General features: G+C 30.9%; 2 protein-coding genes across 11 annotated transcripts in view; one reads left to right on the top strand and one right to left on the bottom strand.

Annotated features, from left to right (window-relative positions):
- Positions 1-11,696, bottom strand: part of jp (junctophilin) — a 367,551-nt gene extending 355,855 nt beyond the window's left edge. For 2 of the 3 annotated variants that reach the window (XR_012755451.1, XM_075358620.1), the window contains exon 1: positions 11,352-11,696. Coding sequence is in view for 2 of the 3 variants with exons in the window: in XM_075358620.1 (XP_075214735.1) it covers positions 11,352-11,587 (236 nt within the window). In the remaining variant the exon portion in view is untranslated. The remainder of the gene's footprint in view (positions 1-11,351) is intronic. The other variant, XM_075358619.1, reaches the window with a different exon arrangement.
- Positions 1-21,947, top strand: part of LOC142320622 (uncharacterized) — a 150,159-nt gene that overhangs the window by 109,436 nt on the left and 18,776 nt on the right. For 3 of the 8 annotated variants that reach the window (XM_075358624.1, XM_075358626.1, XM_075358627.1), the window contains one exon: positions 17,886-17,971. The exons of 2 other annotated variants lie outside the window; for them this stretch is intronic. The gene's annotated coding sequence lies outside the window, so the exon portion shown is untranslated. Of the gene's footprint in view, positions 1-9,948; positions 9,980-11,848; positions 11,922-17,885; positions 17,972-21,947 lie in introns of those variants that run through there. 3 more of the 8 variants (XM_075358625.1, XM_075358632.1, XM_075358628.1) reach the window with 3 other exon arrangements.

Here is a 21,947-nt window from a genome sequence, read left to right on the forward strand (position 1 = left end):
ATTCCATTTAAAATGAAATTAATTTAGTCGAACTCAGTGTATATCGATTTGTTGTTTCATGTGGCCAAATCATGCATACATGCAAAGGAAAACCAGAGCGACCTCATTTTAATGTATACACTGAATTTCAACAACATTTAGTTTAATATGTAACCTCAACAAGCAACTGATACTGTGTATGCGTGACGAGTTTTTTTTTATTTTCTCACATACGCGTTTAAGTGTAAAATCATTTATTTACATGGTTTTTACTGTAAATTTCATTAATAATAACAACAAAAATAATAGCTGAATATTATCCGAACAATAATATAAAATTGTAAAGTGTTTTTACTGCCTATTAAAACAAATAAACAAATACAATAAACATTATTTTGGATACTTTCATTCCCCATCTCTAATATATATCAATTGATAGTAATAATTATAGGACAAGGTGTTTTTTAAATTATTTAGTTTAATTTCAGCTAAAAAATAGCTTTACGTTATAGATAATTTTAATTACCAAGCATTACTCGTGATTAAACCTATAAAAGGTACTACAATCCATTTTAAATGTTGGATATACACTTGCAGGACTTTACCGTCACTCGGCTAAAGCCGCGTTCCGCGCGCGCATACCGTATTTATTTCGCGCGGTCGTAACGGTACTAGCGGCGAAGGTCGGCACTAACTAAATTAATTTCACAACTTACGTAGAACAAATTTCGCTTGTGCGGTCGGTGACTGGTGTTGCCGCGACGCTTAATGCATCAGGTACCGAGTCGACCGGAGTTCAAGACCCAGTCAGACCGAATCTCATTTTTACGCTTTAAATATTATTCATTTATTTCATTCTATCTCCCACATATGACGTCACAACATAGAAGCCGACTACAACAGCATCTTTTGGGGTGGGGGTGCGATTTTGAAAAATTTTTTATGGCAAATATTGTTATTTTTTAATTGTTAACAAATGTGTCAAAGAAAAACAAAACCTCAATAAGTTGAAATCTCGAGATACTGAGGGTGTTTCAACCTTAAAGGTCAAGGAAGTGAGGCTGTAGAGCCTCACTTCCTTGACCTTTAAAGTTGAAATTTTAATGGCATCAATGCCCCATTTACAGAACTAATCTCATCAAGTTTAGTCAAAAAAGGTCCAGTAATTCTGGAGATGTACAGTGATTTAGAGGTCAACACCGAATACACACACGAACATACAAACATTAACATCCGGAAAATCTCCATCCGGTTTTTTGGGTTTCTTAGATGTCAAAACGTCAAGATTCGGTGCAAACCGCATACGCTCATACTGAACCGATTACAATACTTTCTTTTCTAGTGTTATAGCGCTGCTGTAGCGCTATCTAGACGAGAAAGTAATTATTGAACCGAAATTATAATTAGATTTTAATTGAATCACGGAAAATTCATTTTAGAAAAAGGTTAAAATATTCTACAAACAGAAAAGAAAAAGAAAAAATCGAAATGTTAATGTCTCAGAGGTCCTAATCCCGGTCAGGCATGGTATTTTATACGCTAAAAAATGTCCATTTTATATTCCCACGGCAAAAGATTCGACCATAGTGGTGAATTAATCATTCAAAAAACGCTGCTGTAGACGAAAAAATAATTGAAAATTTATCATAATAATATATTATTATTATATGAAATCTTAATAAAAAATAATAAATTAATTGTCCTAAATAGAATATTAAATTCTTTGTTTAATCATATTATTGATTCTGGATACATGCCAAATAAAAAAAGTAAATTTTTAATAAACTTTCAAAAGGATAATAACAAAACAAACTACTTAAACACACACTAAAAAATAACAGTATTGATATTTTGACTTTTTGAAGTGCTTTTTTAATTTTCTAATTTAAAAAAAGTTTACTCCTTACCCTTTACTTGGCACCGATTTTAAAAAATTCGTAATTAAATAAAAGATTCTTATAGCCATATTTTTATAGGTTTTTTCTTGCTGGTTTTATTTAGTTAAAATACGGATATGCTTGCAAAATAAAAGGAACGCTGCTCGAATAGAAATAGATGTTTGCAAGAAATTAAAAAAGGAAAAATATTCTTATTGACAAAAATAAAAAAAGAATACATAAAAATAATGTTGTAGGTACTACAATTATATACTACTGTAAATAAGTACCAAACATAGATATAAATACATATGTACGTTCAAACTGAGAACATCTACCTTTCTTCATGTCTATTATAAAACTTTTATTATGCATACTGTATCGAATTTATTTTTCTCTCCATTTTTATTACGATTCAACTTATTTATTATTATCTTTCCTTTTTTTTTACATAAAAAATTGACTCTTCAAAATCAGAAATATTAACTTTTTTGTTGGCAACATTATAGAATTTCTTGTATACAAAATCTTATCTTACTTTTAGGTAAAAAAAATTGTTCTACATATGATACAGATCAATCAGTTAATTCTTTAATTTTTATTTAATTTATGAGAGTTACAGGCATTTTTACAAAATATATATAAATGAATCCATAAAACAGTTAATTGTAAACACTTGATCATAACATAATTTTCTTTTGAATAAGAATGAAGGTCACAACTTTTTTGTCTTTTGATAGAAAATTTCAAATTTCATTAAAATCAGTTTGTTGAATCTCTTGTTATTGAGGACAAACATGTAGTAAATCATTCCCGAGCACGTGGTATACACACACACACACACACACACACACACACACACACACAAATACTTTTTTTCGAAATACTTTAAAAATAATTTAGATACATTAAACCTCTTAAATCATTTATCTGTCAAAAAAAAAGAAAAAAGTAAAAAATAGAACAAAAATACATATTTTGATATTCATATAATAACTGAAAAAATTATTTGAATTCCAAGTACCAAAATACAACCTTATCCAGTGTCTACTACTAAAAGACAATAATAGTTGATTCACTGATTGCCAGTTCATGGGAAAAAAACCTTATTAATTTTCTTCTGTTTTCATTTATTACAACGTTATTTATTTTAACAATTTTTCGTTTCTTATTATACGTAAATCTCTGCCGACAATGGATTTTAAGAGTTTTAAACGACAATAGATAAAGTCAATATAGAAAAATATATAAAGCTTTACGTCTCGGCCTTTCATACGAAAGTCCTGGGTTCGAATCTTAATCAGGCATGGGATTTTTCAAACGCTACATTTCCATATCTCACGCGCAAGCTTCATGCTTATGTAGCGATATCATCAAGCAAAAAAAATAAATAAATTATACATATATACATACACATACGAAAAACCTTTCAAAAATTGATGATGGTTTCCCTTTTTTCATTAAGAATAGACTATAAAATAAAAATATCTGTAAATTTTTAATGTATATAAGATTAATTTTAAACATCCTTTTTACTAAATTTCATATTTTTTATATGAAAACATACATTTGTTATCTAGCATATATTGCCGGTTTCCGTGGCGCAAGTGATGGCGTCTCGGCCTCTCATCCGGAGGTCCCGGGTTCGAATCCCGGTCAAGCATGGCATTTTCACACGCTACAAAAATTGTCATTCATCTCATCCTCTGAAGTAACGTGTAACGGTAGTCCCGGAGGTTAAAAAAAAAAAAAAAAACATGTGTACATTACGGGATTTATATTTCATGTATCTGAATAAATATAAATATCATAAAATAAAAAATTTTAAAGGGTATTATGAAATAATGTTACCATTTACAACTTTAAAATGAAAGTTTTTTTTAATTCAAGTTTTCTAAATAACAGGATATCTAGATTCCCCCCCGAGGGGAGAAGATCCCACCTCGTAGAGTGTCCGGTCGCTACACCACCCCCTCCGTTCTTAGCCAGTAGTGGCTTTAACGGAGGATATCTTCTCGCCCTCAAACTGATTGCGCACCACAGCTTTCAGTCCAGGCCCCGCAGAGATGCCACCGATGCAGATGCCCCGAGGGACATCTGCATCGGTAAAGTTCACCCCGAGATAGTTTTTCGTGTTTATGCCTTCAGAATGAAGACACGGACACCTGCAGCTACCACGTCGCCCTCAGGAACTAAGCTAGAAGCCTAACCGCGGAACGAAGACCCCGCGCCTAGACTAACTATTAAAGAGCCACTTTCTGAATGTCTCAGATCCGTACTAATAACCTCAACAACAAACTTTCCCACTAAAGTTTTATACATCAAAATTTAGACCTTGTTCCCTTAAGAACCCCGCTTATTACTCGAAATGAATTTCTTACTGACTCCGCTCCGGTCTGCCCGGGAGAGGAGAATTAACGCCTACTCCCGCACAGCGCCATCACGGTGTCCCGCGTGACATTCACCATCTTTCGCAGACCGCCGCCAAGATTCCCCTGCATACCACCAAAGCAGTACCCAGAGAAGCCCCGCCGACAGTGTCATTAGCTCATTAGTGCTCCCGTCGGAGCGCGACCGCACCCACCGGGCAAGAATAATCCCGCTCGCCGACAACGGCCGCAACTCCGCCGACAGCGTGATTAAATACATGCCACCAATACATCTAACCGAGGCACGCTGCCTTAAGCGCCTACCTTCGGCCAGTCAACTGCCCAGGCGGTCCCTAGCCACCCAGGTTCCTATCACCTACTAAATCCCTTCGGCAGCCCTGCTCAGGGCGAGGAAGTGAAGGAAGCCAGCAACTATTGTCCACTCTCTACGAGTCCTCCAGTTGACTCGTAGATCCAAAATAGAGTTTACTCTCTCGAGTTCCCTAGCAACTCTGGTACATTCAGCTTCGTACCGGGGACATATGTGAAGGACATGGTCCACGGTGTCATCGACCCTACAGTCCGGACAGAAGCCGGAATCAACCAACCTAAACTTTGCCAATTTATCCCTAAAGGCACCATGTCCTGAGAGGAACTGATTGGTATGCCGATTGGGGGATACCCAGCTAAACGCTCGCAACTCTCTAACATTGGAAATATACCATGCGTATAACGACCTGTTAAAGAAGTATTCCACCTATCTTGCCAAGAGTCGAAACCTTGGTTCTTCGATCTCACGCATACGCCCAGCAGTAAGAAGGCCTCCCTTCTTTGCAACATATCGCTGGCTACGTTCCGTAGCCAAAATATCTACAGGTTTGATGCCCGCGATCACAGTTACTGCCTCTCGCGAGACAGTCCTGTAACCACCGACAACCGCTAACAAAAGAAGACGCTGGGCTCATAATAGAATGTCCCTATAACATTGGTACCGCAAACGATGAGCCCAGACGGGCGCAGCGTACAACATAATGGCCTCACAAACGCCTTTATAAAGAATCCGCATGGTACGGAAATTCAATCCCCAATCGGGATGGACCACTCTACGGACGCCGAAGAAAGCATCAACTGCCTTCTTCGCCACATACTGAAGGTGCTCCTTGAAGAGAAGCCTCTCATCAAGGATAACACCTGAATATTACACTGTTTATTATAACACCTTATATTTCTGAAGGGTGACATACCTAATTGAACGATCGTCCATCACAACCCGCGGATGGCGAGTTGCAGCTAAACGGCCCTTCTAAAACATCATAGTGGTTTTCTCCGCACTGAAAACCATCTTATGCTGAAGACTCCACAACCGCAAAACCCTACATGCCTGTGCCGCTCTGAGCTCGATCTCAGCACGCGAACCACCCTCAACCAGCAGCAGCCCATCGTCGGCATAAGCCACGACGCGACAGTCACTGGGCAAGCGCAGCGGCATGAGAGAGTCAAACACGATGGTCCAGACAAGTGGACCTAATACACTGCCCTGTGGACATCCTTTTGACAGGGTCTTTCCTACTTGCGAACTGCCGTCACGAAGGACAACACTTCTTTCGCTGAAATAACTCGAGAGAGTCCTAATTTCTTCCTGCGTGCAACCACGCTTCTGCAATTGAAACAAGGCAGAGGAAATAACAGGATATACAAAAATAATTTATTATTGATTAAAATTTAATTAATAAATTGCAAATATATTTAATTGTAACAAATAAATTAATAATTATAAAAGCCGCATAACAGTTTTATAAAAAACAGACAATTTATGTAAAATTCATAAAACTTCGACTAATCGTAAACAATGTTTGTAGTTGACAATTACAGTTTATAAAAAATTATTATTTATAAAAAAATCTTAATTTATTCATTTGAGAAAATAATTGCAAAGATACAAAAAAAATGTTCATTCCTATTAAAGGAAACGATATTTTATTATACACTAGCAACCCGGCAATGTTTCGCTATTGCTAGATTTGAGTATATATATATATATATATTAAATGAACACAGTTGAAAGTATAATAAAACATTAACAATATGAACATTTTGAAACTTCAGACAAATTTAAACTCTTTCCCTTTTTCTCTTTTACTCTTCTTCCCTTTCCCCTTTATTTTCCCTCTTTTGCCCATAATCCTTTGCCTGTTTTCTTTTTTCTCATTTTCATTGTACCATAGTCTGATTTCCCCATTTTCCCTTTCCCCTTATCCTTGTCCTTCCCATTTCCTTCTCCCATTTCTCTTTCTATTATTTCCCTTTCCTCCTTCCCCCTTTCCACCTTTATTTTTCTCATTTCTCCTTTCCATTTTTTCGTTTTACCTTTTTAAGTTATACGCTTGCTTCCAAGGCAATATGTGTATTTTCTCTGTGTAAAATACGAAATTTAACGCTTGTATCTCACGAATGAAAATTGATAGAAATATGAATATTTCGCCATTTTAAAACTAGTTTTTTATTCTATTTAGTTCACATTTCATCCTACAGGTTAAGCCACTTTCAAGTTTATAGGACATTGCTAAAACCATGCGATACAATTGGCAGATGCTATAGTATATTGCAATATTTAATCTCTGTTTTCCGAAAACTTAATTTCTCTTTCGTTAAAACTAAAACAAATCATAAATTTAGTTGTAACTGAGATAACTGCATGAATTTTTTTTACATTGCACAGAAAATATTTGTCTAGATGCATGTGATAATCCTCTTGTATATATAATTATGAAAGGGGTTGAAATTAAAATGGGGATGATTTTTAAATTTAAAAAATTAAAAAATTTGTAACAAAGTTTCTACAAGATGTATTTTTTTGTGTATGCAAAAGGTACTAGACATTTATTTTCTCTTATTTTGGTGTTTTTTCTAAGTTTTTATCTTTAGTAACAAATGAGAAAAAATTATTTTTGTCGAGAACTGTTTTTTCATCTCAACCCCTATTTTACGGGTTGTAGTGAATGTAATTATCTGAAAATTTAGAAAAGTACTCTTCACTGTAAGCTAAATAAACTGAACATTACATAACTTATTACAACATTTTATAACTATATTGTATAAACTTCCTATTCGCAGTTCTAAAGAAAATAATTTTTTTGGTAGTCTCCTCCCCTTTTAGGTATTTAACATTATTTCACGTGTTTATATTTAAATAATTAATGTGAATTTTAATCGCATTTATTTTTTAATTTAAAATTTATGTTTTCTTATTTATAATTTATCTTATATTGACATGATCTAAAAATAATGTATTTTTATGTTCGGAATAAAGATTTATTTATTTTTTCTTCTAATGTGTACGTTGCAATCTGTTCAACCAGTGAATAATTTCCAGGAAGGTGGAGGACGAAAACCGATGGAATTCGTAGTCTAATTCGTGTAGTTAGTTAGTGCGTCAAGTTGTTTATCATGTTGTTTTTCTTGAATTTCTTTATTTTTTCGCGTGAACGTGTCTACGTTTAAAAAAATAAAACAAACAAAAAACGGCGTCGTAGTGTTATGTCTTATGTATTTTTGTAGTGTAAGTATAGTATTTTAACTTGTAATGTAATTTGTGTATTTGTAAATTTTTTTAGTGTAATTCGCGTGTTGGGATTATCTCGCGATTTGGTGCTGTAATTCGCGCTGTTATTGCGTTATTCGTTACCGTGTTACCGTCGTGTTGTGTCGGGCTGTTTATCGTGTTGCGTTTTCGGATTTGTTTATTTCAGTTTAAGTGTGACCGAGTCTACGTTTGTATCCGTAGCAAAAATCGCATCTGTGTATACATAGGGCTAATTATAAAAATAAAAAAAATCGTGTTGCAGTTGTAGTATTAACACATGTACATATAACACAGTTATTGTAGTATTATAGTAGGTTAGTGTAGTTATATCGTTGTGGCGTGTTGTTGGTTCGAATCTCGTTGAGGCTAGAGTGAACGATCTGGAGCCTGCGTACCCTGACGTTATGCCTAATAGTGGTTCCGGGGTGTACGGATTACTCCAAACGGGAGTGATTTTAGTCGGTAGTCTGCTGGTGGCGGTCGGATAAGACCGTCAGTAGGAATCCGACACTCCGTGCGTAAATGCATTTCCACGTCCCAAACTAGTGAACAATAAGCATCCCCCCGCGGCCCAATGAGATGAGTATGAGTATGATGATATGTAGGTGAGGTGTAGTCTTGCACAAACTCGGGCCGACCATTCCTGAGACATGTGATTAATTGAATTCCAACCACCAAAGTACACCGACATTCATCGTCTAGTGCTAAAAAACAGTCTATTATGGCTGATTATGAAAGATTAATTAAATTAAATAATTTTAAAATTTCTTAAATACAAAATTTATTTTATCAAATAATTTGACGTGTAACAAAAATAATCATTAAGCGAAGCACTAAACTGTAGAAAGTTTTAATTCTGAAAATTACCAAAAATAATAAATAAATAAATAAACAAAAATCAATTAATTCTATTTTATTTTTTCATCTTGAGCTGAATGGAAAAGCTATAATTTTTTTATGACGGACACGACCACTATTTTTACAAAATTTCAACGCTGTATTTCTCAAAAACAGTTTGTGAGATTTTGATAATTTTTATTTTGACGTCATTTTAACAGAATAAAAAACCAATTACGGTCTGTAGTAAAAAGCGTTTTACATTGCCAATTATTTAAATATATATACATCAGAGGTACATCATATTAGTGTAATGTTAAAATTTTTACAATACACCCAAAATAAACATTATTAAACTACATCTGAAGTAGCTGCTGTAAAAATAAACATACGTATTCTCAATATTTTATTCTAAAAAGCCTCTGGATTACTCAATTTTTTTTAATTGACAGTTGTCAAAAATATTTCATCTTTTATAATACTGAGGTAATAAATGTATTTTAGTCGTATCTAAAAGTGGAATGTGTTAATTATTATTCATTCCATTGTTAATTAATTTTTTACGAATAAGAAACATAAGTAAAGATATTTTAAAATAAAGAAAAATAAGTTACTGACATTAAAAAAATAATTACTAAAAAAATTAATAAAATAAAACAAAAGCTAAAAATGTAAAATAAAATAATAAATGTGATGAAGCGACAAAAATAAATCAGTTATAAAAAATATCTAAAGAAAATGAAAAGATTATATAGTTAAAATTGAATTTATCTATTATCTACATTTATTAATAGATAACAAATTATAAGAGATCAAATAACTAATAAATTAAGTGTAAAATAAAGAATAATAACTAATATGTCAGTTTATAAAAAATGTAACATACTTTGTATAATATAAATACTCTCTTAATTTTTTTAAATAAATTTGTTCCTTTCTTGTACTATAAAAATTGTTTTCTCTATAAAAATGTTCTAATTTTTCTCTTAAAAATATAGTAATTTAAAAGAAAAAAAAAATTTAATTAAGTTACTTATTTCTGAGAATAGTCGCATAATAAACTCTTTATAACTTGGTATAACTTTGTAAACAATTAATTAATATCTTTCCTAAACAGTGTGAGAGTCAAGGAGTATGAACGAAATCTACTTAACGTCATACAATTTAGAGATGAAGGCAACATAAATACTGCTACTTTTACCATGCCGGTGTCCTTTCCCAAGTTGACTACCGCGGCTGGGCTGCAGCTCAGGCTAGGTTTTAAAACTCCCTACACTGTCATAGCATATTAAGACACTACCTGACCTTCCCTGTTACAGCAGAATACTTGCCAGGTGACTCAGCTTTTATCCATATTGTTAAAAGTAAAGCTATTAAACGTGGAATAATTTTTATTTTATTTTTTTAAATTATAACCTTAAAATTTTAAAGAACATAACTGACATAATAAATTCATAAATATTATTGTTAAACCCGATTTAAATCCATAGAAATCTCTTTAAAAATACAGAGATAAATAAGGTCATGTATATATAAATCATGTTTATTTAATGAAATACTCAAGGATTTTTATGATTATAAACATTTAATCGTAGAATTTTATCTATTATTAATTTTAAATATAACGAATTAGTTTTCCATAGTTTACAACAAAAGTTATATTGTATAATGATAAGCTTATTATCCCTATAGAAAAATTGGTTCAGAAATTAAATAATAAGCAACTGTTAAACTACACAAAGTGTTTAAATCGTATATTTATTTATTTATTCTTATTTTCAAAACAGAAAAAAAGTATTATTTATTAACATAATATTTCAAGAAAACAAAACTTATTTGACATACAAAAACATTATGTTAAAATTGCATTATATTTTATATTATAAGAAAACGATTATAGTCATTTAACATTATTAATGAAGTAATTTATTTAGGCGTTTGTTTTGTCATTGTAAAAAAATACTTTATTATTTAATTTTTAAAAAAACTTAAACACTGAAAGAATAAAAAACAGGTTTCAAATTAATGCCGTATGTAACTACTGCGGTTAATGTTACAGCTAAAGTCTAACAGCAGACCGATAAAGCAAACAATAATAAAGTAGATAGAACAAAAATTTATTTATTTTGACCGGTGAGATTTGAAAAATATTTAACAAATCATGTTATCGAAGATAAAAATACTTGCATTCGATTTCAGACCGATTACTTTTATAACTTATAAGCTAGTATTAAATAACTTTTTCATGCATAAATATTTTAGCGGAGTATTTTTATAAATAAATTAGCTTGTATTCCGGAACATTTTTCGTCGCTATTGAAATAATCAAGAAGAATTTATTTTATTATTATTTGTTGGCTGTTTTACAATAAAAAGTTAAAATGTAGAGGAGACGTAATCTATATATACATATAAAAACAATTTAGCGCTCAGACTGTTCTTAATTTTTTATTGAAATAAATTCATGGTCGTTTGCCGTGTCACGAAATATTAAAAGACATAGAGTGATGTAAAGGAATTAAATGACCGATTTATTAATAAAAGGGGTAGTTTTCAAATGGAATCATCCGATAGAACACGATGTGTTATCTGGAATGCGAATGCCATCGGAAATCGAATTGTTTAGTTTCGTTCGGTTTTTCTTGTGATGAATTTTTCATGTAATTAATGTAATTAAAATAGCATTATTTAATATCAGTGACTGACCTGGGCCAAGTGTAAACGCCGGATACTTCAAAACCGAAATGCCAGGAGCCAGAATAAGCTCCTTGGCCCTTAGGGCCGGTGCAGACTCCATGGCCGTGCGCCTTGCCGTCCTCCCAGCCTCCACAGTAGGTGCCGCCGTCGTCGAAGTCAAACCGTCCTCCGTTAACGTGACTTTTGACCGAGGTGGCGGTCCCTGTGGCGCCCGTGGCCGCGGGGGACGTGTTCACAGTCTGCATCGCACCATCCCACACTGCACCAGTATACCCGCTAGTATCAGCTGACCATACTCGTCACTCTACTGGCGGCAGCCGCCTGCCCGCCCTGCCTGGCATCCCCCTACCGCTCTTGGCCTCATATCAACACATTCCTGTTCTCAAAATGGCTGCTCTGTAACACAAAATCCGGCCGCTTCGAGCAGCACCATACAGCTCTTTATACGATAAACCAGCCGACAGATGGCAGCACTAACCACCCTTAATACACGTAAATTCACCCCGTATAAATCACAACGTGTCCCTATTAGGACGATTAAATGTTTCTGCAATTCAATACAAATTTACCACAACAAAGGTAATTCTTTAGTCGCTATTTTCTTTGAAAACGTAGTTAACATGTTTCATTTACTCCCTTTTACAACAATATTTCCTACTTTAATTAACACAGCTTTTGCAGTCAAAATGTACTGCTGTAAAGAATTAAAGTTTGCATTTTCCTCACCTTTCTTTTTCTGTTCTCCATTCATTTAAATCTGCTACTTTTTTTCATTTTTTTTTTCATTCCCTTTATTACTGTACCGTGTTCTAATTATTACTGTATTAATAATGTAACATAAATATTATTTTTCTCCAAAAATTTTAAATAATAAAATGTAAATAAAACTGCCGTGTAAAAATAGCATTACACAGGGAATTGAACCCAGAACCTCTTGATTTAGAGCCAACATGCTAACAGTTTACAAATTGAGCTATCCAACAACACAGTAATAGTATGAATTATTACTGTCACTACAACAAAAAAGAATTAAATTTTATACATAACATTTGTATTCTGTAATATCCAATAATTAGATATCATATAAATTATTAGGATTTCATATAAAAAATGACAATATTAAAAAAAAATCATTACAATTCTGATAAATTCAGTAGGGTATCTATGTTTTGATTAAAAGATTGTTTTGTATTTACATTGTTACACTACCGTAATAATTAATCACTTCATACTACTGTATATTATTTTCAAGTCGGGCTAAAAGTTGCATAAGATTACATTAAATATAACCCTAAAATTATGAACTACTCATTTTACAGTGTCAATCATTCTGAGAACTTCTTCAATTCATAGTTTTGAACTTTCACACAAACCACGATAGTTGTGGAGATGTGGGGGACATCCTTGAGATGTAGAAACAAATGCTGAGTGTGGGCTTAGCAGGGATCTATTAGGTTCTTATTGATGTAAATATTTATGCAGCTAGCGATATAATGACAGTGATGTATTTGAACAAATATGTCATGACGTATATGCTTTCTGGCCAAAATAATTATTAATCACTTCATACTATGTTAGGACTAAGCTTAAATTTAAAATAAACTTTTTCTGTGAACTGCTAAAAGAATTGTGTAAGGAGATTTCTGCTATTGAGATTCTGTAGCTGACATTGAATTTATACATTCAAAGAGAAGTAAAACTATCACACAGACTTTGAATCCAATTACCTGTATGAGCTAAGTCTGATAACAGACGTACTTTAATCTTAAGGTATTCCAAATGAAGTTAGGGTAACTAAATTTGGCATTACATTTATGTATTTCTTGATAGAAATCTCTTTTTAAATATAGCAATTTTTTATATTAAAACTTAGTATTGCTGCTATATTATTAATTACAGAAAATTTTCTTTCTTTCTCCACTTTCCTAAACACAAGCTAATTTCAAACCTGTCAGTCTATTATTACCAAAAACTTCTGGCATAATCACAAAAACTACTAAACATGAACTGTAAGTATGGAAATAATAAAATGATTTTTTTTTATAATTAGGATTAATAGTTTAATAAATCAATATTTTAAATATTTTTTTTTAAATCTGAATATATATTATTTTATCATAAAAATATATTTTATATTACAAATAATTATAAACAATTCACTTTTAAATTATACAAAAATAATGTCCATCCACAGAACCTTTTAGATGCAATTTAACTACTACTTCAATAGAGTTACCAGTGAAAAAAACTGTTGTTAAAAACATTCATTTTAAAAAAATTAGGCAAGCTTTCAATACACAATGCATTTGGAAAATTATTGTGCACTGGAATTATGGAAGTGTAATGAGACAAAACTTTCTTAATTATTACTTTGTATTTTTATTTCATTATTTTATAGAAACTGATATTAGAATAACTGGAATAGTTTATAAAAGATGTTGAAAATGACCTCCTCCAACATCAATACAACACAGCACATGTTTCAATTTGTTTTAAAACACTAACCAGCTGATGTACTGATATGTCTTGTATGTATGTCATTACTGTGGTTTTAAATTCATCAATCATGCATGGACTGTTGCTACTGTTTTGCTTCTCCTCCATAAAAAGTATTCTCGGGGAGTCAGATCGGGCAATCGTGCAGCCACAAATCCCTCGAATGATTCGTTCACCAGAGACATTTTGTAAAAAAGTCATACCTGTTAGCAACTTGCACTTTGGCACCATCTGTTTGGAACCAACTGTGACTGATTTCCAGTTTAACTGCATTATGGTGAGGAACAGGAGTATTTGGAACCTTTTCAGAATACTTGTGCTTTATTATGTTATTATACTTTTCATTTTCACAAAAGACCTGTTCACTGAGAAAAATGTGTTCTTCTACTGAAAAAACCATTATGTTTCTCTCAACTATTGATTTCAATAACAAAACAACACAAAACAAAACGAAGTATGTTGAATCACAACTCAACAATTGATGTCTTGGTTTACTACTGAGTCAAACCTAATGAACCCACAGAGCCACTAAGTTAACACTGAAAGAATGCACCACATAATTCTAAAGCATACTGCACAGCGACTTTCCGAACTCACTGTATAATCAAATAACACTTTCCATCTACATTGTACTTGTTTATTTAATGTGTTTTTTTCAAAACATATATTATGATGTGTCAGTAAATTTAATATTGGTTACACAACTTGAGATCTAGATTCTAATGTACTATAATATAAAATTTAACTATTGTGGTAAATATCTCTGTGTTAAAAATGTTGTGCATGTAAACCAAAATTATAATAATATATTTACAATAATAAAAATATTTATAATAAATGAATGCACTTGTTTCAAGTGATAGTATAATTACGGTCATTAATATATTTTTGGTAGAAGACTTCACTAAAATTTACTTGTTCATTTTTTTCTCAATTTCTTGAAAAATTCCCTCTTAATAATGATAATCCTTCATTAAAAACCATTTACTCCAGCTACATCTTGGCCATATAATTAATCACAGAAATCTCTTCCATAGATACATTGAAAACCTAAGTGAAGTGCACACGTCAAAACATCCAAATAATATCGCAACAATCATAAGATGGAAAGCCAATCCAGCCCCATTTAAATACAATTTCCTTACCTCCTTTACTTCGATAACTGGTTGGGTGAATAAAGTCTACAGGAAAATGCTTATAAGGGGAACACTATTTCTCTTACTAAACATATCAAACTCAAAAATTTAACTGCTCTAAATGTTGATGTTTATGAGGCCTCAAGATTAACAACAAACAAATCAACAAGAACCCCATGTTAACTTAATATGGAAGTGAAAATATCAGGCATCACCATGCTTCACCAATAAGACTGTGCTTTCTCTTACATCTAATACATTTACTTCGTAAATCTTGTAATAACTTAAAAATCATACTTATTTTTATGACATGTTTTATTTTTTTGTTCTTTGAGCATAACAAATTTTTATTAATTATTTGTAATTTTAAATTGTTTTTATATTTCAAACAGAATTTGTTGTTTTTATTATTAACATAAAATACAATAATGACTGAAATTCTTAAAAAAATGAAGAAGAGAGGATTCTGTGAGTAAATTAAAAAAAAAAAAGAAAGTATATTAAGAATAAAGTAATGATTTTTGAAAGCAACAAAGCTAATTTAGGTTTTAATTTCTGCCTGACCTTAAAAGCTGAAAAAGAAAAAATATTAAATAAATTTAAAACTTGGGACATCGTTCATGTTGATTCTCTGAGCAACATATTGATAAAAATTTAGTTTTAATAAAAATAAAATTGTAATAAAGTTAGAAAAAAAGCTGACAACACAATTGTAGAACTTTCCCATGACGCGTTCCAGGAAAATCCTACAGTTGTGGGTTGTTCTTACATATATATACATACACAACTTAATTAAAAATATTTATCATTTTATTTAAATATAATATTTTTTTGTTTATTTAATTCAATGATTCTAACTAAAGCGCACACACATACCGTATTTAATTCGTGCGGGTTAGGCGATACTAGCGGTGACGGTCAGCACTAACTAAACTAATGTAATTTCACAATGTACATAGAACAAATCTCGCTTGTACAGTCGATAGACTTGTTTAGCTGTGAGGCTTAACGCAGCAGGTACCAAGTCAACCGGGCAATCGAGTTCGAGACCCAGCCAGATCAAGTTACTTTTTTACACTTAAATATTATTCATTTAATTAATTCTACTGCTCACCTGTGATGTCACAACATAGGAGTTTATTTTTTGGGGTGGAGGTGCAATTTTGCAAATATTTTTCTTCAAATATTGTTATTTTGTAATTGTTAAAATGTGACTAAGAGAAATATGACCTTAATCAGGCGAAATTTCGAGATACTGAGGGTATTCTTCCTCTGCATCATCACCACAACATCTTGCAGAATCTGTTAGTGAGCCCAACACTTAGTACTTAAATGGTATTCCTCCACCTTTGTGGACAAAAAAAAAGGTCCTAGAGACCTATACCCTAATACTTAAGTGATTTATCTACGTTTAGGTGTTAACATTGAAATTTTTTAATGAATTGATTACTCTAGGTCGACAAGTTGTATATTATTACTTAAGAAATTAATTTCTTAGCACTTCAACGTAAGTAAAAACTTTTTTTACATATTTTTTTATTAAGTTATATAATAAATTATCACTGCATTTTCATTTATGAATAATTTTACTTTTATTTATGCTACAATGGATTCTGAGATCCAACCAAGTACTTCTGAATAGTGACAATTGTGAAAAAAGAACATATTACGTTCAGATGTAATGAATAAATTTTGGGCATAAGATTCAGAAGTAATCATGGTGTTCTGAGTCTGATGGCGATAATCAAAAAGTAGCTGATGAGATAAGTATCCAAACATAGTATTAAACGATAAACATGATGTAGAGACTAATACCTCTAATGAAAGCAATGACCTATTAAATTTAGTTTAACTAGATTCATCTGACTCAAATGATTCTAATGTTCAAGTACAACATTAGGCAGTGATTTACACTTACCATTATTTTTTCATGAGTAGGGGAAAGAAAAATTTAGATGGAGCGTAGAACAAAAAAAATTTGCTGCAGTCAAAACACGAGCATGTAATGATATAAAAGGTTTACCTGAACTGATGACTTTTGCAAAAAATATCTTAAGCAACAACACTAAAAGCAGTAATTGAAATCATTATTACATCGTATTACTATTTATACAAATCATATAATCTATTTTGTGTAGATTTTATAATTCAGTTAAAAAAAATAAAAATATAAAAAAATAGGTCAGATAGATCTACAGTTCTAATTAATAAAACATTATTCCAGTTAAGGGTTATAATCAAGTAAATTTTGTATATCGTGGGTAAATATATATGTATATTTTGCTAAATATGCAATAAAAATTGGCAGTCTCCATGCTGTGAGTGGTAGCATTTCAGCCTTTCATCCAGAGGTCCCAGGTTCAAATCCCAATCAACCATGGCATTTTTCATATGCTACAAAAAATTTAATTTCATATTCCTATATACAAACTTCAAGTTTCTGTAGTGAATTTCATCAAGAAAAAAAAATTGTGCAGTTTTTAATTACATTATTTATATAATTGACTACATATATTTTAAAAGTAAATATATTCTTTAGTACCGTCTCAGTATTAATAAGGAAATGTCATTTTACAGTTTACAATATTTTAAAAATGAACAAATTCAATTTAAAAGGGATAAAATAGAGTAGTTTTTAATAGCATAAATTAATCCACTGCAATAATTATAATAATATAACTATCAATAATATTAACCTTAAATATTAGTATAAATAAAATGAATAATAAAATCAGATCATAATATTTATTCATTACTTTATATATATATATATATATTAAATTTACAATATTATATAAAAAGGATAGTGTGCTGTTTATTCATATTCAATTGGAGAGTGTTATTAATTATATTTAACTACTCATATTACACGTAACTGAAAGAAACCTTTCTAAAAAGCAGACACTTTCAGGAGAGGGGATAAGTTCCAGCAGTTCCTAGTAGCCAGTTATTAGACAATAAAAAACCACAGACAGTATTAAACTACAGATACAACATGTAAGTAAAATAACACCATAGCTGTATTTTTTAAATTATTTTAAAACACAACTGAATATTCTAAGTTAAATGAATTATAATTTATTTTAATTTTATAGTAAATATTGAAGTAAATTTAAAACAAATACATTTTTATTTATTTTTTTTAATACAATTTATAATTATAAAATATGCATTTCAGAAAAATCATAATTTAATTTTTTTTAATTTTATTTGCTGAACCGAAACAATTAATTAAAAATTAATAAACTGTAAAACTTAATTCTTCATAAATATAATTCATAATTTACATCTGAATATAAATCTGTTATGTTTTCATTTTAAATTTAGTATATATATATATATATATATATATATATATATATATATATATATTATTTTTACTGTAATAAGTTTACTCTAATACATTATTAAAAATGTTATTCTAAAGAAATTAACTATCACTGAGTGAACGTTATATAACATTTATATTGATCAGCATAAAACAAATACTATTCATATAAATAACACAATAAAAACAAAAGAACAGAAAGAGAAGGAACAAACATCTATAATTGATTTAAATTATTACAAGTTTATCAAAACTATTAAGAAAAAATTAATTAAAAATATTTATTTTATTAAAAATTATTAGTGGATTAATTATAAAAATAGTGATTATTTAGAAATGTTCGGCATCAATAAATTGTGTATGTATGTGTGTGTGTATAAACGCTTTTATGTGATAACCCAAGTAGTAACAAACCAATTTTTTAAATATAGTTTATCTGCAACTATAACTACAATAATGCAATAAAAAGTAAAATGCAATAAATGCTACTGTAAAATGATAATTACTAACAGCATGTGAAAAAAAAGTTACAATTCTTAATAAGTAATTAACAAAAAATAAAGACTTATGACATAAGTAATTTTAAATACATAAGAAAATTTAAATACATACTAAATTATGTTATAAGTCAGTTTTTAAAAATTTTCAATAAAAGGTGATTCTCAATTTGACCTGTATGTATTTTTTTATAATAAATTTAAAACTTATACTTCATCAAATAAGCAAATTTTGAGATGAGATTATTTATTTTTATTTTGAGATGAAATTTTTTTAATGATTCCATACTAATTTTTACATACTTTATGGAAGATTTTCTATTTATAAAACTTAATTATCTACGTAAAAGATTTGGAGATATTTTTCATTACTTAATGTTAAATTACGAGGGATGACCAGAAAGTAAGTTACATCCCCTCTATGAAACAAACACTTATTTACAAGACAATTTTTTTGTTATTGAACACAAAACTACATACTTTTATCTATTTTTTAACATAATCACCAAGTTTTCTAAACACTTTTCATACCTTGTGACAAGGTTTTCAATTCCATTCTCTTAAAAATTTCCTTCAACCATTTAAGGACCGCTTCCTTAAGCCATCCTTAAATCATCATTAGTGAAACGCTCAGGTCTCATTTGCGAGGACCAAACAGGTGGTAGTCACAGGGTGCTAGGTCAGGACTGTTAGGCAGATGAGCTCACACTTCCCACTTGAATTTTTGCAGTAACTGCCTTGTCACATAAAGCTGAATAACAGTAGCGTTGTCGTGAAGAAAAACGACCCCATCGCTCAATCTTCCGGGTTTTCGTTCTTTAATGGCTTTACGCTATTTTTTTAAAGTCTCAAAACTTCACCTGTAAGATTCGGCATTGATTGTTGCTCCTTGGGGCATAAATTCACTCTAAACAACTCCCTCAGAATGAAAAATGACTATCAGCATAAACTTTCGAACATGTGGAGATGTTTTCACTTTTTTTTGGCTGCAGCGAAGTTTGATCCATTTTTCTCCACTCATGCGATGCTCGTTTAGTCTCAGGAGTGTAATGAAGCACCCAGCTCTCATCCCCTGTGATGATTTGTTTCAAAAACTGTGGACCAGTCGTGGAATAACGTTGAAGAAAAGAAAGAGCAGATGCAAAACGTTGATGTTTGTGGTTGTCGGTCAACAAATGTGGCACCCATCGTACACACACCTTACGGTAATCAAGGTGATCGTGAATAATCGCAAACACACTACCATAACTGATGTTCACTTGGAATCTCTCTAATTTTAATGAGCCGGTTACTCAAGATCATTTCATTCACTCGTTTCGCGTTACCCTCGTGTTTGCAGTTGAAGGACGCCAGCACTCAGTTCGTCACTCAAATTTGTTTTTCTGTTTCTGAACGTTTGGTACTATTTTGTGATCATCAAGCGTGACATTGCATTCACACCGTATACCTTAACAATTTGACAAAGAATTTCATAAAAATTGTAATTTTTTGCCCACAAAAATCGGCTACTGAATGCACTTCTAAGCTGGACGAAACCTCTAGAGGTCACACTTTTCTTTCTTTTTCCTGTTTAGCCTCCTATAACTACCGTTTAGATAATTCTTCAGAGTCTAGAGGTCACACTATATTGACTATACTACACACGTATTGAATGTCGTACAGAATTGCTGCTGTGGAAGCGTGAAGACAACATAGCAACCAATGCTACCACCACAACACATTAATATATCCCTTTCAGTTCAAGAACACGGCAAGGTTGTAACTTACTTTTTAATCCACTTCTCGTACATATAAGTACATAATACATAGACTGATGTTAGTTCGATATTCAAAATATTTTCTATAAAAATTCAAGAAAGATTAGAAGGAAAGCTTAATTAAACTTAGATTAATTGTAAACTCAAAATAATACACATTACCACATTTCATAGAATGTAGTTTACGCATGGTATTAATTTATACCATACAAATATGACATATTTATTTTTTCACTATTTTCTAAGATTAAGCTTTAGGTTTCGTGACTGTATTTATTCCAAACAGCTTTTTTGGCCTAATAATATTTAAAATAAAATTTAAAAATGTAAATTAAAAGAAGTTTTTTTTAGACATAGCTGATTTATAAAAATTAAAGTAAAAAATGATTTTTTTCAGATTTTTCTAATTTTGACTTTTTAAAGATGATAAAAAATTAAACAGATTTTAGCCAGTTTTATTTAAGAAGAGACTTATTTTATTAATTGAGAAAATAGTATATGTGAAAATTAGTAAAAAGAATTATATTGATCATTTTTTTCTACAAATTTTTACCTACAAAAAAATAATAATTTTGTTTGTGGATTCAATTTGTCATTCATTCAAAATGATTGGATTTTTTTTTGTAGGATTTTTTTCAGAAAAAAAATCACAATATATCTCACAATACCACAATATATTCATTAGTTCAAGAAGCGACACCAAATGAGGTATTAAAACTGTTTTAAAATGCTGCACCCTCCTGGTTCATGTTTAAAGACACAAGATAATTTTTAACTGGATTTGAATACTTTGGCTTTGGCCAGTAGGCTTCCATTAATAGTATTTTATCAGAAATGACCATTTTGAGAGGGAGACTAAACCAACTGCTGAATAGTAAATTTCTTTCAGTAAGAATACTGTTAGACAGCAAAATTAAAAAAAAAAATTCTTTCACTTTTCACTGTTAGTTACTTGAGTGGTTTAATGCAAACCTTCTTTTGATTTCAATATATTTGTTACTTTCTACAACTTCAGTTAACTGGTTTATTATGTATTGTAACATTTGTAACCACCTAAAGTTTTTATCTTCTGCCCTTTTTTCTAGTATCATATACTTAACCCACCATTAGTTATTAAAGAAGCAAGCCTTAATAAATGTCAAAACAAGCTACATCTTTACTGCCTATGAGTATCCTTAAAACAGATTCAAATTTAAAAATAAATGACAACTGACATTCATTCAGGTGTTATTATATTAAAGAATCCCTCAAATGTAACCAGTAAATTTTATGTACACTGGTTCGGTTATGTAATGTTAACAGTAATTCAATCACTCCCAGTTTTTCTTCTCTAATTCTTTTTTAAACTTGACTCAATTTTAGAGTATTGAGGCCATGAATATCAAGCTTAT

This window comes from Lycorma delicatula, chromosome 2 (assembly GCF_047948215.1).
Source record: "Lycorma delicatula isolate Av1 chromosome 2, ASM4794821v1, whole genome shotgun sequence".
Classification (NCBI taxonomy): domain Eukaryota; kingdom Metazoa; phylum Arthropoda; class Insecta; order Hemiptera; family Fulgoridae; genus Lycorma; species Lycorma delicatula.